The sequence below is a fragment of the Ylistrum balloti genome, unplaced genomic scaffold (assembly GCF_031769215.1).
Source record: "Ylistrum balloti isolate Yb309-2 unplaced genomic scaffold, AGI_CSIRO_Ybal_v1 Utg369602, whole genome shotgun sequence".
Taxonomy (NCBI): domain Eukaryota; kingdom Metazoa; phylum Mollusca; class Bivalvia; order Pectinida; family Pectinidae; genus Ylistrum; species Ylistrum balloti.
Genome location: NW_026781882.1, coordinates 458,289 through 477,882, shown reverse-complemented (window position 1 = coordinate 477,882; position 19,594 = coordinate 458,289). Strand labels below are relative to the sequence as shown.

At 35.7% G+C, this 19,594-nt stretch overlaps 1 protein-coding gene across 1 annotated transcript; it reads right to left on the bottom strand.

Moving 5' to 3' along the window:
- Positions 1–1,530: 1,530 nt before the first annotated feature.
- LOC132546063 (protein O-mannosyl-transferase TMTC4-like) lies at positions 1,531–12,370 on the bottom strand. Its single transcript, XM_060209763.1, has 14 exons — positions 12,024–12,370; positions 11,459–11,678; positions 10,880–10,967; positions 10,398–10,522; positions 9,881–10,015; positions 9,297–9,461; positions 8,722–8,924; positions 7,935–8,109; positions 7,094–7,222; positions 6,753–6,832; positions 4,704–4,811; positions 3,482–3,623; positions 3,206–3,320; positions 1,531–2,578 (listed from the first exon to the last, which is right to left on the bottom strand). The coding sequence occupies exons 1-14, from the start codon at positions 12,368–12,370 to the stop codon at positions 2,256–2,258; spliced, it is 2,355 nt and encodes a 784-aa protein (XP_060065746.1). The 3' UTR covers positions 1,531–2,255.
- Between the last annotated feature and the right edge of the window lie 7,224 nt (positions 12,371–19,594).

Here is a 19,594-nt window from a genome sequence, read left to right as displayed (position 1 = left end):
TACCTAGCTTGAATCTCGATCCTTTGTGTTGTTTTTGTAATTTTTATTTTTAATTGTAAGAGATGAAAAAGACACATTGAGATTCTTCAACCATAAAATGTAATTTAAATCTAAGGTTTTTTACCCTGAAACATTTACATAATAATGATATAAAACTGGATGGCTTTATCATTTGCATATATTTACATATCTGTTAAATATGATCTATGAACGATATATAAATTGTTTTGTATACTTAATTACATAAAATGAAAATATATAGTAAACATATACATACCTCTATGATATTGTAAATATTAACAAGGTTCATGAATACTTATCGTACACATACAAATACAAATAAAGTATTCTTTCATCAATCTTACCAGAAATTCAAACTAATGTACAGTTTAATCAAGAATTGAATTTCCATACATCTTTTTATGAAAACAATTTATCAAACATTATATAAAATATTGATATATTGGCTTGAAAGTGTGGTTGGGTGGCGTAGAGTTAACACACTTGCCTTTCATTTATCTGTCCAGGGTTCAATTCCTGGAATGGACATGAAAAGGTATGGAGTCACCTACCGGACAATGTGGGGATTACCCCGAGTACTCTGGTTCCCTCTCACAATAAGACCCTCCACGTGGGGATTCCCCTGAGTACTCTGGTTCCCTCTCACAATAAGGCCCTCCATGTGGGGATTCCCCTGAGTACTCTGGTTTCCTGCCACAATAAGACCCTCCATGTGGGGATTCCCCTAAGTACTCTGGTTTCCTCCCACAATAAGACCCTCCACATGCTTCCAAGTGATTAATATTAGCTGATAGCTTGCTTTGCAATTTTTTGTAAAATAATTAGTTTATATTGAAAAAATTTTGCACGATTACTGATTTTGATGAATATTCATGACCTGTTAGGAATATCCATTATGTCATTAATCAGTGTGTTTCACTATCCATTACCGGTTACAAATGTTTATAACATATTCCCATTTAAAAACTGTTCAGTTATTTTTAAATCTCCTGAAATGTTTATCTCACATAAAACAACATCTTGAAACAATATCAATAACAAGTCAAAACTTCACAGCCTTGGATTTTTCTAAAGCTAGCTAGAGTTAACAAGTAGTCAGCGAAAATTTTCAAACACAAATCAAAACAAGTAGGAAACATTCGATATTATTTCATAGCTTAAGATTTGTTGAAACAGGTCAAAATATATTTTGAATTTTCTATAATGCCCTTGTATTTACAGTGTCAACAATATTTTTTACTGACCAACGGTTAAGTCTAACTAACTTTTGACCAACCTGGGTGTGATGTACACGCATATTTCCTCAAGATCTTGGACCCATAACATTTAGTTGTAGTACAACTAGGGAGATTGTTTTGTTAACAATTGATGATAAAAGTAAATCTAAACTTTAAACAAATTATCAAGGTTGTATAAAATATATTAAAGAAAAAATATATTGTCACAAGCTATTAACAAATAACAGTAAAATATGAAATAATCAAGATGATTTGTAAATAGAAGCAGTAATACACAGCTGTAACAGAAAGTTTTAACGATTCAATAAATTTAGTTTTGTTTACAAGTTCACAAGTGATATGATCAATGTAAGTTATTTAACATGAAATGACAAATGTGATTATTAATGAAAACATTGGTCAGGTGTCATCACATCTGTAATCTACTTCAACACACTCACTAACCTTTTGTTTGGAGACAGCAATGAGAAAATCAGTAGAATTTATGGTTGAAATTATAAACCAGTAATAAGAAAATGCAAATACAATACCTTACTAAAATGCGTAGTTTCTGTATAACAAACTGCCTCATTAACTTAGTAGCTGTTAAACTCAAACTTGAGGAAAAAATTCAGCATGAAAATAACTGAAGCCAATGCTTTATTACATTAAAAACTATGATTACCTCCCTTGTTTTTCCTAAACTCAATACTAACTTACATTAGTTCTATCGACACAAAGCTTACCAAAAGATAATGTAGCAGACAAAGCAAAATGACAAGACAGTAGAATATGCAACACAAGCCTGTTTCCTACATGGCTATATAACTACCTCTGGGTTTTACCTAGTGTATAACCATTTTCCATTGCACACGTTTGATGACTTGATAATCACTTATTTGATTTTGAGAATTTTTAAACTACATTTTTTCCTTTGTAATGTGATATTTAATATATACACATTGTCATTACAGGGAGATAACTCTTAACATCTCAAAGGTTCAATATTCAATTTATCTAGCGGTTAGCCTTACCCATCTTCCTGTACAACATCTTGAGGTTTTCCTTTGTGTTTAAAGAGTCTGGCTCCAGCTTTAGGGCATACTTATAATACTTCTCTGCTAAGTCATGCTTGTCCCATCGGTGGTACAACACACCAAGGTTAGCGTGAGCCTTCGCCAGATTTGGTTCAATTTTGATTGCCCGTAGAAAGTACTGCTCACTCTCTTTGTATCGGTCTGCCTTTCCCATGACATTGGCCAGGTTGATGTACATCTGTGGATCTTGACCAATGTATTTAAGTGCTTCTTTTGCTAGAGCCTCTGCCTTGTCCACTTGATCTACAACACAACAGGTCAGCGGTCAGAAAGTTTACCATGTACGACATGGAAGTCAGGAGTCACAAAGTAACAGGTGGTCATCATCAGGTAACACCATTGGATATGGAAGTCAGAAATTAACAGGTAACAGGTGGAAATCAGAGATTGGCACAGACCCAACACCATAGCTTGTTCAACTCTCTATTCTAATGACCTTGCCATTATTAGGAACTAGGGACTAGTACAATCTCCAATGCATACTGTAAATATTTGCCTACTGTGTACACTTTTATATAATGCACAGGTGCTTGAAGAAAAAACAAAAAAATCCCAGAGAGTTGATATTGACGCCTAGTATAGATATGTGATGGGTCAAACTACTTGTCTACTGTTTAGGTAAAAATGTTGTTTTCACATTGCCTTCCATTACCTGTTACCGGTATATCAAACGTAAACCATAGTGGTCACCATAACATAAGGAAGGGTGTGACTTATATTTTTCCACTGCAACTTATAAGTGGATCAAATAGAAAAAAATGACTAAAACGGACCCTGCGGCTTTTATATTGGTGCAGATTATAACTCAGAAATTACAGTAACTTCTTATAAAGGTTGTTATATATAATATTGAATTTCTGTCATACATACTAAGGTTATCTAGCAGTATCACCATATTGTTCCATGCATTGAAGTGAGTAGGTTTCTGTAATGTAGCATTCCTCCAAGCCTGAAGGGCCTCCTTGTGCCTCTTCTGATCCAGGTACTGAAACATAACATTTAGAAGCTTCTTATGAACTTTTCCAAGAAAACAGACCTAGCTAAAAGTAATGATAGTTAAAATAGACAAAATGCAGTTGATAATGTGTACTTCAATGTATATTTGGTTATAGAAGGTAAAACAGTCAATGTATCAGCTATACATACCAGGTTGCCAAGATTATAGTAACAGTCAGGGTATTTCCGTCGATGTAGAAGCGCCCTGAAGTAGCTCCTCTCGGCCAAATCATTCTTTTTCAGATTAGCCTGGACAATACCCAAATTCATCCATGCAGCTGCAAACTCATCCCTTTTAAATACAACAACAAACATTCAGGAACTGGAAAAGAAATTTAGGAGCTGCCCTTTTCATTTAGTGCATGTATTTATCAGCTAAATATTTTTTTCAATATAAAAATGATCTTTTAAAAATTTAAATAAAAATACTATCCTTAAAACTGAAACGCCATCCCATATACAAAATGTGTTAAGGTACTGATCCTGTGTTCCGTTAGAAGTGGTGGAGAGAGAAATGAGAATCATTCTAAACGAACCATACATAGAATGGATATAGATGATAGATCATCAACATTCCTTGGTTTACAGGTTAAGGCTAGCTTAGAGTAAAGTGTCTTGCTCAAGGACACTCTACGACAGTGCAAAGAAGTATGTTTCTCTTCTACTTCAACCACAGGAAGTATTGCTTGACCTTCAACCATAGGAAGTATTGCTGGACCTTCGCCTGAATTAAGTATTGCTTGACCTTCAACCATAGGAAGTATTGCTGGACCTTCACCTGAATTAAGTATTGCTAGACCTTCAACCATAGGAAGCATTGCCAGACCTTCAACCATAGGAAGCATTACCAGACCTTCAACCATAGGAAGTACTGCTTGACCTTCAACCATAGGAAGTATTGCTAGACCTTCAACCATAGGAAGTATTGCTAGACCTTCAACCATAGGAAGTATTGCTAGACCTTCAACCATAGAGAGTATTGCTAGACCTTCAACCATAGGAAGTATTGCTAGACCTTCAACCATAGGAAGTATTGCTAGACCTTCAACCATAGAGAGTATTGCTAGACCTTCAACCATAGGAAGTATTGCTGGACCTTCAACCATAGGAAGTATTGCTGGACCTTCAACCATAGGAAGCATTGCTGGACCTTCAACCAAATGCAGTATTGCTGGATTTTCACCCAAGGAAATATTACTGGACTTTCATTAAGAAGTGTTTAAACTGACTTTATTGCAGGTGTAACAGAGAAAACATCCACACAAGAATTTGTATATAGACAGAAGAACGATGTGATTTTAACAGGACATCAGTATGTTGATGACGTAGGTCCTATTTATATTTACTAAAGGTTAACAATTTTTGTGCTTACCTTATGCTGACAGCCTTCAGTAGGAGCTCTTCAGCTTCATGTAGCTCTCCTTGATCCTTCAGTATATTTGCCAAATTGTTCATAGCCTGGTCATACTCATGATTCAAACTGGAAGAAAAGAAATGTGTTTTTCTGAGGTCTTTTTCTTGGTTATAAGAATTTTCTGTTGTCTTCAAAAACTACTCCATATACAACAATTATTTTTTTATAAATTCTAACTTCCTTATGAAATGGGTCCCTATATTGAAATGCAGCTTTGTAGACTTAGATCCTCTAAACTAAATTTATAACAACAAGGATACTGAGTATTACTGACACAACATATGTCCCCTAAAAGCCCCATACACTGTTACACTGTAATCATTCATGGTGCCCAGGAAAAGCTAATTCATCATTTATTTTCACACTTTTAATCTTCAGCATCTACATTTGATCCTCATAGAACATCTTTGCAAAGCATCAGCATCCTTACATCTTTATTAAGTGAATTGTTAATCATTAGAAAACTTCAACCTGAAGATTTTGACCAAAAAGAATTGTCCCAACATGTCTCAAACTGAGAGAGCGAGAAAAAAAGCAAACAAAACTTATTTGTTTACATCAGGAATGTAGAACACCTCCATGTTTACATTGACAATTTGCATTTGTCAAAGGGTGAAAACTGAATGCAGAAATTAAACGTGAATTTATAATGAATTCATTCAAAGTATCAAAATATTGAAATAAGATTATAAAACTAAATTTGAAACTTAATGGATTTTTCGTTTTTGAGAAATAACTTATCTAATATGTTCCTAAACTGGGTTTTAGGGCTTGAGCTGAGACTAGTTAAGGCATTCACCAATTATTGCCGACATTGATGAAAATATGGAAGTTGTTGTTGAAGGAAGTGAGCACCTTGAAGTTGGTATAGAATTTCTATAAGATGACAACATCAAACAACATTTTATGTGGACACAGTCATGGGTATTGTAAACTGCCACTAGCATAGATTTATCAATGGCAGCATAAACATGGTGCCAAGTCTCTGTGTCACTGTAATACATATATATGGAGCGTGGGTTGGGAATTGGTGCCAAGTTCCTGTGTCACTATAATACATATAAATATAGACCATGGGTTGGGAATTCATGCCATGTCCCTGTGTTACTACAATGAATATATATGACCATGGGTTGGAAATTGCTGCCAAGTTCCTGTGTCACTATAATACATATAAATATAGACCATGGGTTGGGAATTCATGCCATGTCCCTGTGTTACTACAATGAATATATATGACCATGGGTTGGAAATTGGTGCCAAGTTCCTGTGTCACTATAATACATATAAATATAGACCATGGGTTGGGAATTCATGCCATGTCCCTGTGTTACTACAATGAATATATATGACCATGGGTTGGAAATTGCTGCCAAGTTCCTGTGTCACTATAATACATATAAATATAGACCATGGGTTGGGAATTCATGCCATGTCCCTGTGTTACTACAATGAATATATATGACCATGGGTTGGAAATTGCTGCCAAGTTCCTGTGTCACTATAATACATATAAATATAGACCATGGGTTGGGAATTCATGCCATGTCCCTGTGTTACTACAATGAATATATATGACCATGGGTTGGAAATTGCTGCCAAGTTCCTGTGTCACTATAATACATATAAATATAGACCATGGGTTGGGAATTCATGCCATGTCCCTGTGTTACTACAATGAATATATATGACCATGGGTTGGAAATTGCTGCCAAGTTCCTGTGTCACTATAATACATATAAATATAGACCATGGGTTGGGAATTCATGCCATGTCCCTGTGTTACTACAATGAATATATATGACCATGGGTTGGAAATTGCTGCCAAGTTCCTGTGTCACTATAATACATATAAATATAGACCATGGGTTGGGAATTCATGCCATGTCCCTGTGTTACTGCAATGAATATATATGACCATGGGTTGGGAATTGGTGCCAAGTCCCTGTGTCACTATAATATAAATATATGGACTGTGGTCCCTGTGGTTTCTGTGACTTGCTCTACCTGATGGCATCTTTATATTTTTCTATGGCATATTCCACATTTCCGCTGTCTCCATTAAGCTTCGCTATGTTATAGTGCACCTGTCAATACACAAGAAACCCTATTAATATGATACACATTCTTATTAAGGACTCAACATTCAAAATTAAAAAAAAAATGAAAACTTATCACCTTGTCCCTCCGTTTGCCACCACCATTATCATAACTAAGATTACCACCCTCTTTTGTATTTTCCAAGGACAAAGTTGAATGATTATTTCTTCTAACTTAAAGAAAAAGTGTCTTCTTTATGATTTAACTGAAATTTTCCTAAAATGTTACCTAGACAACAGGTACCATACCTTGGCATTAAGAGGACAGACACTGACTCCAGCTTTAAATAGTGACATCTCCTTTCTCCATTCATAGCTTCGCTGGGCGCAGCGTAAGGTAAAAATTGTCACCACAAAAACTAACATGTATCTCACAACCTGTTGAATGTAATAATACACTTAGATATGCAAAAATGATCAATGACCTCTGACCTAACTGTATCAATCTATTGACCTCTGACCTAACAGTTTGAATACTTTTACCTAGGACCTAACAGCTGTTTTTATTTATCATTATTATTGACCTAAAAGTTAGGGTTTAGATAAGCTGCAATCAATTAATATGACTCAGGGCTCATTTATCTCAGCACTCAAACTTTATGGATTGTGATGCAAGAAACAAAATGCGCTCGTGATAAACAAAAATAAATAAGAAAGAAACTTAAATTGATAACTTAAGTGATCTTAAATAGAAGGCATGGTCTGAATATCTGATTTTTTTTCCGAAGCAAGAAATGATCAAATCTTCATACAAAAACATGCAATGTATCACCATGTACAGTTCATTTTTTTTTTATATAAATGTCTCCTTACATCTAACTTAATCTATAGCTAACCCTCTTTACATTGTCAATACTTGGCTGCATAAACAGTGGCAGTATATATAATGACATTATCAATTATAGGAAAGATAGAATGGCTTGTGACACACTAAATTTGAGATAGTATTGAATATTCATCACACATTTACCAACCAGACAATATTTAACAAAGTAATATATATTAAATACTAATATATCAGACTTAATTGAGTGAACAGTATATAAACATGATAAAGATACAGTAGACTGCAGTAAACATGGGATCCTACCTGAGGAAATGATTGAGTGGACACAAGTCTCTGTACGCCGAGTACAATGACCACACAGTAGCCAGCTGTAGATAGGTAGAGTACACGCTCGGCAATCACAAACCCAACACGGAACAGAAGATTTGTGGCAGGTAAGAACGGGACCACAATCAGAGCCAGACCCATAGACAAACAGCTACAATGTACATTGTACAATTCACTCATAAACAAACAGCTACAATATACAATGTACAATACACTCATAAATAAACAGCTACAATATACAATACACTCATAAACAAACAGCTACAATGTACAATATACAATTCACTCATAAACAAACAGCTACAATATACAATGTACAATACACTCATAAATAAACAGCTACAATATACAATGTACAATACACTCATAAACAAACAGCTACAAAAAACAATTACCATAATTTTAAACATTTCAAGCTGAAAATATTCTGTTAAGATATGATTATGTTGATTGTCATTTCAACCTGTTTTATGATGCTCAAGTTCAATTCATCATTGTGGCAAATTGCCAAAAAGTGATAATAAACAGAAATTTGATTGTATCCTATTAAACATGATTACAGTTCAGTCCTTGTACTTATATCTCCGTATGATATCATCTCAGACCTTATTTCTAATGTAATTAAGTCTTCTATCTATTTATCGGTTAAAACCTAGAAAAATTTTACACTTGTACATCCGTGTAAAATCTTAACAGTATCTAAAACATCCAGTAGCTGTTGAACAGCTGGTCCTTTGAACCAAGACAAAACCATTATAAATACCGTTTTTCATGGTCAATGGCACCATTTAATGCTGCAAAGATCAGTCCTCCTAGCACCAACCAGAACGCAAAAACTGCTAGAATACGAGGGTCCATTAGAGACTCAATGACGGGTATACATCCCATCGACCAATCAAAACAAAGCCACCATGGATTGACCAATAGAAGACTGTTGATGGAGTAAAGATAGTTGTAGTTCAGCACCTGTAAAACATTTTGAAAAACCAAACTTGTAGCAAAACTCAGTCAACCTTCATCTTCACTTTATTTTGTGTTATTGTTTTTGCTGCAATCAACATCCCTGTTCTAATTATCTATTCCTTTAAAATGTAGCTGTATTTTGATAACTATCCTTCAAAAAAGTTGAGTCATCCAAAATGAGACCAACTCTATAATTTTCAAGCAACTTTTATCAAAGCATCACACTTAATTACACATGAAAATTATCCCAAACAGCTACAGATATTTCATTTCAAAAGAACCCCTTACACTTAAATCAGTTCATGAAAATATTTACAGAAATACCCAGTCCTGTTGACGGGTTAAAGAAACATAGGGGTATCAATTGATACCTACCCTTGTAATAGTGCCGTTGACGAAAGAATGCGGATTATCAAACACCTGGAATGTGGGTGTGGTTGACCCCATGATTCTCCACCGAGTCACCAGGATGACCAAACCTCCACACAAAAGCAGCAGCTGACGTTTGACAAGGGAGATAATCCAAGGTTTATCATCCTGCTACAAAATAATCATCAAAATGTGTAACATATATACCAGGAAACATTTTTATCAGGTTGGTGTGAATATATGGAATGCTTTTAGCAAAGTGTTTGATGCAGGAGACACAAGGTGTACAATTTTCAGAACATTCATGTCAAGACAAAATAACTGTTACAAGGTAATTTAAAGTGATCTGTTTACACAAATATGGGAATCTATATAAGAATTAAGTTTTCAATGAAACAAACAGTGAAACATTTAAAGTGGTACCCTAACCCAGGTGATACAGTGTGTGAATACAAGCTCATCTCACAATCAAATAAATGGGAAACATACACTCTCTTGACCGAGTTGGTTGTACGATAAGGTTAAATTGGTGTGACGAGATATATATCCAGGATCACCTAACTATAAATCTATTGTAGGTAGGTAGTCACCTGTTTTTGACCAGTTGTTCCACCACTACCACTTAAGTGACCATTGTTCAGCATTGCCAGTTCCTTTTTCAGACCAATGGCTGCCAAGATATCTACCCTACATATCATAATGATATCGAAGGCACTACAGATACCCTGAAACATAAAAGAACGTCTAGATATCAGATATTCATTGTGTTTGTATAAGAAACTATCTCTGAACTCTAATGAACATATTTTTTTTACTGTTACCTTCCCAATTTCAGAAAATCAACTTCAAATACATTCAACACCATTATCATTTTGTCTTCTGTGGAAAAAAATGGAACATTTCTGATATAGGCTGTCACAGAAGCTACATATTTTTTTTTCACTGATATTGACTCAAAATCAGATGCTCAGTTCAAAATCATCAAATTTACATACAACTGCAGGAAAGATAAATTTACACTACACATTTCTTTAGGACATCTCATTCCTTCCTGTTGTTATTTTGATATAAAAACGTAATTCTCTAAAGAAGCTTATGTGTACTCACAATAACAGTGATACCCATCTCTTTACACAGCACTGACATGCCACACAGGACGAGACTACAGATGAGAGGAGGCAGGGAGAATGATGTTGGACGATATAGGACGCTGTCTCCATTCTCTGCAGCCACTGTAAACAAACAGGGTCATATTTATCAATGATGACACACCAATTTTCTGTTTATTCACTAGCTTGATATCACTATAGAATACCATTAGGGTGTACCTTGTATTGTTATTACAACAATGACTTTTTGAGTACAGATAATTAAGCCTTGATTTTTGTGTCATAATCTTTTAAAGATCATTTTAATCACTTTTTAAAGATCAGAAAATCTTAAATGAAGTTTCAGCAAAGAGATTAATCAAAATTGTTTAAATCATGTCAGTGACTTGTTTATAAAACTGCTTACAAATAGCTTTAGATATACATGTATTACCATACATTGATTCTGGGAACAGGATACATCCAGAACACTGTACTGACCTTGCGCACATGACCTGACATAGAATTTGAAGGATAGAATGAAGAGTAAGGCACATAAGAGATCTGCTCGTCCCACAACTCCTGCCACCTGTAACAAAACAAAAAGTTCTTGGTCAATTTCTTTAATTTTCTTTTCATTCCCTCAGTCAATAGTTACAAACAGTTATCAAGAAAAAAGGTTAAAAAATAACAAAATAAGTAATTAAGCACTTAAAAATAATGCTGATACTTTGTAATGCAGTAGAGAAATGAAGTTCTTTAAATTGAAAACTTTACAGCTTTACTGTCCTTGACATACTGATACCTTAATATGCCCGAGGAGGCAAACTCATGACATATAATCGACTCAGTTACAGCATTGGTTTGGACTCCTTATAAAGTGGAAAGACATGTGAAGTATCGTGAAATTTGCAATCATTCAAGCATTATTCATTAAAGAATGTATCACATCAATTAATATTCATAGTTTGTCATGGTTAAATTTTTCAGATGTTATAATATTAATAATACACTTTGTCATAAAAGGCTCTGCTTTAGAGACTTAAAATCTGGGACAATATTGGTTGTATCATAACATACCGACTCTGTGTGGATTGGATGGACAGCAAACAATATTGCACACAACAGTGATGCCCGAGGATTTCCGAATGCTAATGTTCCTGTCTCTTTGGCAACTGTACATTCAGAAAACACAATGGAGAATACTGATAACATAAGTGTAGATACAATGCTGTGTAGGAGAATATTGACTATGTGGAATCCCTTTGGAAACAGCCCTCCTGCTAAACTGTGACTCCACCTAAAAACAGAAATTTTTCTTATCAGTTCACTTACAAATGAACATACACATGCACACAGTAACGTCAGTAATGCTTTTCCTGTGGGACTCACTCATATTTTGAGAACCCACTATACAACTTTGGGCTTATTAAAATTTTTGAATCAGTGTTCTGGACTCTTCAAAAACAATCCTACAAAAATCATTGTAACTTATATAGAATGTATGTATATCTTAAGGCTTAAAAGTATAGGATTTTACACCTACAGTCTCCATTTTGTATATATACAAAGATTTATGAAATAAGCCTGAGATTTTCCATGTCAGTGAGACTCTAGTGATGCATTAAATGTCTAACACTGATACCTGTAAGTAAGAACAGTGAGAGGCCTATATGACTTGTGGCTGGTTTTGGACGTGAGTTTCTTGCCCCAAAAGTCATGGAAAAACAAGTCTGTAACAGGTACATCCCCGTGTAAATCTTTATTGTTCAGGATTGCCTCGCTGTCATCAAAAACAAAGTCTCCGTCGTAGCTATTGACGAAGCACACGCCTGCCAGAATGAAGACAACAACAGAGGCTGATGTAAGGCTGAGTCGGGGGATAGGTATTGCATCATCCCAGCTCCTATGAGACCTGGCATCCTGGTGGTGGGCATGCCCGTTGACACCATTAGAATGCGATGATGACCCATTTTTATGTACTTTGTACATAATCTTGTGTTATCTAGAAATCATTCTGAAAGAAAATGATGCATAAAATTTCGTAAAATTATGATGGTTTTCATGTAACATAATTTACTGAAACTAAGACCCTCCCCAATTGACACAAAATAAAAAAAAAAGAAGGCAAGACACTTATTAGCAAAATTCCTTCTTATTCCTAGAAAATTTGAGGAAAGAAGGCCTATTTACATTAAAACAACGTATTGAGAGAATTTCAAAATACCAACAAGAAAAGGAAAATCTTTTCATCTATTGTTTTGATTTAGAAATATTCACGAAGACAAAGCTATGGCATAAACATTAAAACCAATGTGTGTATTTACATAAATGGGAAAACTGAAATTATAAAAAACAGATTACATGAATTATCCAATATTTAGATCTATGATAAAGAAGAAGTGATTATGTTTTGTTCATTACGTGTTATTGGTTATATGTTTGCTGATTTGAAAGCTGGTGGCTACGTCACTGAACAACATGAAGGAGGTCTACAATATGATATCCGAAGCAATAGAAGTTAAAGTGTCTTTGATATTTAAGTCACGGATCCGTACTTTTCCCTTATGTGTCAGGCCACCTGAATTCTGAGTATCTACTCTAAATCTATGTGATGGGAATCCCCATTCCTGACTTACCAGAAAAAAAAATCAAAAATCAACTTTACTAACAATAAATTGATTTATATTTTATAAATTTTGAGTATCTACTCTAAATCTATGTGCTGGGAATCAACGAAATTGGGAAACCCCGTTCCAGACTTACCAGAAAAAAAAATCATACAAAAATTACTTTATAACTAAAATCAAACTTTGATAACAATAAATTGAAATATATTTTATAACATTTACAACAATTGCGAGAAAAGTTTTTCCAGCTTATTTCTATCACTCTAGTTGGCCCGAACGGCCAAGTAAAAGGCAGGTGTGTTACCACTGAGCACCCAACCATCTAGAATTAAGACACAGAAGCAAATCAAATACTATTTTTTGCTGCTAATAAACATAACTGTTCACAGATTCTTTTAACTTTTAATAACTTTCATTAATCACTATTTCGAATATGGGACGAAATTGGTGGACTTAAGTAGAAAATATTATATCATACACATGTTCTAGAAGACAAAAACGACTGCATGGGCATACAACATATCAAATTCTGATGGCAGTCAGATCATTTATATAAATGTTCAATATGTTCTTTGTAATAGTCATGGAATAATTTGACCCATTCCTCTTTGTCATAAAAAATTATAAACATAAGATAAATGAACACTGGTGATGGAGAGTTAGGGAAAGTTAAACAGATTATAGAGAAAAAAGGAACACATTATTATGATCATGGAATAATTTGATTAATTCCTCTTTGTCATAAAAAATATATAAACATAATATAAATATACACCGGTGACGGAGAGTTAGGTAAGTTAAACAGATTATAGAGAAAAAAGGAACACATTATTATGATCATGGAATAATTTGATTAATTCCTCTTTGTCATAAAAAATATATAAACATAATATAAATATACACCGGTGACGGAGAGTTAGGTAAGTTAAACAGAATACAGAGAAAAAAGGTACACCGTATGGTAGCACGGAGCTTTAGTTATTTCAGCTATGGTTTGTTAACACTTGTTTAGTGATGCATATGGTTAACACTGACCAGCAGCATGAAAAGGTTGTTTTCCGTATCAACTATTTTGGAATTTTCCAAGTCAATGACATAATTTTGCTGAGTGGAATAATATGTAAGTGCAGATTCATTGATCTGGGAGTGCTCATGATTTCGCTCTGTTCTATATCACAGATAAAATATTTTCTAGCCTCTAGGTATTACAGGCAATTAGAGTCTAATTTAATTAGGTAAAAACATGGAGTGAGAACTATTTAACTGGTCAGTTTTCAGTTTTAACTACAGATCTATCAAGAAGATTTAAAAACAAACAATGTTTTAACAGAAATTCAGTTCTACCGACAGCATGTTCTACAGCGTGTCAAGATCGCCTTCTTTGAAAACTTGTTTGGAGACTTTCTCGTGCAGTCAACCGTGTTACAAACCACTAAACGTCTTACAGCTTCTAAAAGTATCTTACATTCATGACAATCGGCAGTTAATGCTTCATACATGAAGTCTGGAATTTCTAAAATACTTTCATAACAAAATCGCACATTCCAAAAGTAAAAAGCAGTGTTTACCTTTCCTACACCTGTGTTATGCTTTCAGCACAGATTCACCTGGCGTGACCGCTTATATCAATGACAAACATCAACATTGAAAATAATAATGATCAAAAGTAATATATCCAATATATTGGGTAATTTTTTTTTACCTTTTCTCGAAGAACACGTAATTATAGTTTTACTTAAATACGAGTCTGAGGTTACATGATTTGTAAATAAATAATAAGAAGTAATGTAATCCAAGGGAGACAACTCGTAAAGGATTTTTTTTTCTTGTATGCTTACAATGATACGATAATCATGCCTACTGTGCAGTATATATTACATTGTTTGTTTACTGGTGACTACCTTACTGAACAACACACAGGATGTCTATTGTATACCACCCAGAGTAATCCGCATTTTGTTTTCCTATTTCAAAATGCACACCCTTGCCACTTAAATCCTTTTGTTTCAGATATATAGCCTACTGTAGGTCACATATCCAGTGTTTTAGCACGATCTGAAGAGAGCATTAATGGTTATTTACACCCAAGTAAAATTTGAGTCACATGACATATATGCCTTATTGTAAAATTGGAAATCTTCATTGGAACATCATTGGTATCAACATGTTGCCAATAAAGAGAGTATTTATAAATATGTTTGGTAGGGGGCTTTAATATTGATAATATTAATATAATATTGGCGCTCCCTCATCCATTCTTATAATTTCGTTTAAATAAGATGTTGTGTACATTTCAACCTAATTTCCCTCAAAATGACGTATTAGTGCATTTTTTAATAAATAAACAATGTGTCACTATTTTCCGATCGATTTAATGTGTTGTTCTTCATTATTATTATGCACGCATTCATTTTGTTTTAAGATTAACCAGTGTGTGATTGAAAAAATAATAGCAATGTCATCCCATTTTATGGAAGTTTATTAATTTTCGTTGCAAAGTCATAAAAAGGTAGATTTCCCATGACTTTAAGTCTCCTGGTTTTGTCGCTATAACCTGCATGTCACGCTTTACTTCATTCGAATAGTTGCACGGTTCAGAAAATATACATATATACTTAACCCTGTTCTAAATTTATTTGATGTATGAAAGTAAAGAAATTTGTGTAATCATGGGGCTAGTGCATCTCTCAGACGAGATTTTTTTTTACTTTTCCTTCAATCACTTCGGCTGTTTCTCAATCGCCTCTTAAGCTTAAAAATCTAGGCCCTTAGCATCACTGATGAATCCTGGGAGGACGAAACAGCTGTATGATGCAGTTTAATTTATTGTTTGGCTCTACTGTATCTCTAAACTATTAAAAGATCCCAATTACTTGTGTGTCTTTTCTACAATATTTGAAACATTAACAAACAAATATTTACCACTCCATGGTATTTCCACTATATAATCTTAACAAATGTAGTTCAACATTATCACTTCATACCTCATACATCTTATCCTATGGCCCTTGTGGTGGTTGAGTACTATAGACAATGTCATCCTATGGCCCCTGTGGTGACCGTGTACTATAGACAATGTCATTCTATGGTCCCTGTGGTGATCGTGTACTATAGACAATGTCATACTATGACCCCTGTGGTGACCGTGTACTATAGACAATGTCATCCTATGGCCCCTGTGGTGACCGCGTACTATTGACAATGTCATCCTATGGCCCCTGTGGTGACCGTGTACTATAGACAATGTCATTCTATGGCCCCTGTGGTGACCGTGTACTATAGACAATGTCATCCTATGGCCCCTGTGGTGACCGTGTACTATAGACAATGTCATCCTATGGCCCCTGTGGTGACCGTGTACTATAGACAATGTCATCCTATGGCCCCTGTGGTGACCTTTTACCATAGACAATGTCATCCTATGGCCCCTGTGGTGACCGTGTACTATAGACAATGTCATCCTATGGCCCCTGTGGTGACCTTTTACCATAGACAATGTCATCCTATGGCCCCTGTGGTGACCTTTTACCATAGACAATGTCATCCTATGGCCCCTGTGGTGACCGTGTACTATAGACAATGTCATCCTATGGCCCCTGTGGTGACCGTGTACTATAGACAATGTCATCCTATGGCCCCTGTGGTGACCTTGTACTATAGACAATGTCATCCTATGGCCCCTGTGGTGGTTGAGTACTATAGACAATGTCATCCTATGGCCCCTGTGGTGACCGTGTACTATAGACAATGTCATCCTATGACCCCTGGGGTGACCGTGTACTATAGACAATGTCATCCTATGGCCCCTGTGGTGACCGTGTACTATAGACAATGTCATCCTATGGCCCCTGTGGTGACCTTGTACTATAGACAATGTCATCCTATGGCCCCTGTGGTGGTTGAGTACTATAGACAATGTCATCCTATGGCCCCTGTGGTGACCTTGTACTATAGACAATGTCATTCTATGGCCCCTGGGGTGACCGCGTACTATTGACAAATTCTTCCTATTACCCCTGTGGTGACCGTGTACTATAGACAATGTCATCCTATGGCCCCTGTGGTGACCTTGTACTATAGACAATGTCATCCTATGGCCCCTGTGGTGACCGTGTACTATAGACAATGTCATCCTATGGCCCCTGTGGTGACCGTGTACTATAGACAATGTCATCCTATGGCCCCTGTGGTGACCGAGTACTATAGACAATGTCATCCTATGGCCCCTGTGGTGACCGTGTACTATAGACAATGTCATCCTATGGCCCCTGTGGTGACCGTGTACTATAGACAATGTCATCCTATGGCCCCTGTGGTGACCGTGTACTATAGACAATGTCATCCTATTGCCCCTGTGGTGACCGTGTACTATAGACAATGTCATCCTATGGCCCCTGTGGTGACCGTGTACTATAGACAATGTCATCCTATGGCCCCTGTGGTGACCGTGTACTATAGACAATGCCATCCTATGGCCCTTGTGGTGACCGTGTACTATAGACAATGTCATCCTATTGCCCCTGTGGTGACCGTGTACTATAGACAATGTCATCCTATGGCCCCTGTGGTGACTGTGTACTATAGACAATGTCATCCTATGGCCCCTGTGGTGACGGCGTACTATTGACAAATTCTTCCTATGACCCCTGGGGTGACCGTGTACTATAGACAATGTCATCCTATGGCCCCTGTGGTGACCGTGTACTATAGACAATGTCATCCTATGGCCCCTGTGGTGACCGTGTACTATAGACAATGTCATCCTATGGCCCCTCTGGTGACCGCGTACTATAGACAATGTCATTCCATGGTCCCTGTGGTGATCGTGTACTATAGACAATGTCATACTATGACCCCTGTGGTGACCGTGTACTATAGACAATGTCATCCTATGACCCCTGTGGTGGTTGAGTACTATAGACTAAACAATGACATCTGACAGTTCTCTGTGGGGATGCAACTATAGATTACACAATGACATCTGATAGTTCTCTGCGGGGATGTCTACTATAGACTACACAATGACATCCGACAGTTCTCTGTGGGGATGTCTACTATAGACTACACAATGACATCTGACAGTTCTCTGTGGGGATGTCAAATGAAGATTACTCAATGTCATCTGAAAGTTCTTTGTGGGGATGTCTACTATTTACTACACAATGAAATCTTACAGTCCTGTATGGGAGATGTGTACTAAAGAGGACACAATGACATCCTACGATCAAACTACACAAATGAGACAAATGCACTCTACGCTCCCCTGTAGAAGCTATATATCATGAAGGATGCAATGGCATGCCACGTCCCCTGTAAAAGTTATGTATTATGAAAGAGATAATGGCATGTCACGGTTCCCTGGTGGAAGTTATGAAAGAGGCAATTATGTGACACAGTCCCTTTGACAACTAAACACTTCAAATTAATCCAATAGTTTATATTCAATAAAACCACATATAATAATGAGGTATAACCGAGTAAACAAGCATTCAGCTAACATTCTTCTCAACATACATATTGTATGATACAACCTTGTATACAATATACAGACTGAAGTTACATAACGTGTTATAACCTTGTGTACAATATACAGACTGAAGTTACATAACGTGATATAACCTTGTGTACAATATACAGACTGAAGTTACATCACGTGATATAACCTTGTGTACAATATACAGACTGAAGTTACATAACGTGTTATAACCTTGTGTACAATATACAGACTGAAGTTACATAACGTGTTATAACCTTGTGTACAATATACAGACTGAAGTTACATAACGTGTTATAACCTTGTGTACAATATACAGACTGAAGTTACATCACGTGATATAACCTTGTGTACAATATACAGACTGAAATTACATAACGTGTTATAACCTTGTGTACAATATACGGACTGAAGTTACATCACGTGATATAACCTTGTGTACAATATACAGACTGAAGTTACATCACGTGATATAACCTTGTGTACAATATACAGACTGAAGTTACATCACGTGATATAACCTTGTGTACAATATACAGACTGAAGTTACATCACGTGATATAACCTTGTGTACAATATACAGACTGAAGTTACATCACGTGATATAACCTTGTGTACAATATACAGACTGAAGTTACATCACGTAATATAACCTTGTGTACAATATACAGACTGAAGTTACATCACGTAATATAACCTTGTGTACGATATACAGACTGTACGTGATATAACCTTGTGTAGACTGTTAATCACGTTATAACATCACGTTACATACGTATATAACCTTGTGTACAATATACAGATATACATAACGTGATATAACCTTGTGTAAGTTAACTAACGTAACGTGATATAACCTTGTGTACAATATACAGACTGAAGTTACATCACGTGATATAACCTTGTGTACAATATACAGACATGAAGTGTACATATACGTGATATAACCTTGTGTACGATATACAGACTGAAGTTACATCACGTAATATAACTATGTGTACAATATACAGACTGAAGTAACATCACGTAATACAACCTTGTGTACAATATACAGACTGAAGTAACATCACGTAATACAACCTTGTGTACAAT

Coding starts and splice junctions, on each gene's coding strand:
- LOC132546063 (XM_060209763.1), bottom strand. CDS start 12,370: ATGTACAAAGTACATAAAAATGGGTCATCATCGCATTCTAATGGTGTC. Junction 10,523..10,879: donor TGTCAGGTCATGTGCGCAAG/GTCAGTACAGTG, acceptor GTTTGTTTACAG/TGGCTGCAGAGAATGGAGAC. Junction 3,624..4,703: donor CTGAAGGCTGTCAGCATAAG/GTAAGCACAAAA, acceptor TGTATTTAAAAG/GGATGAGTTTGCAGCTGCAT.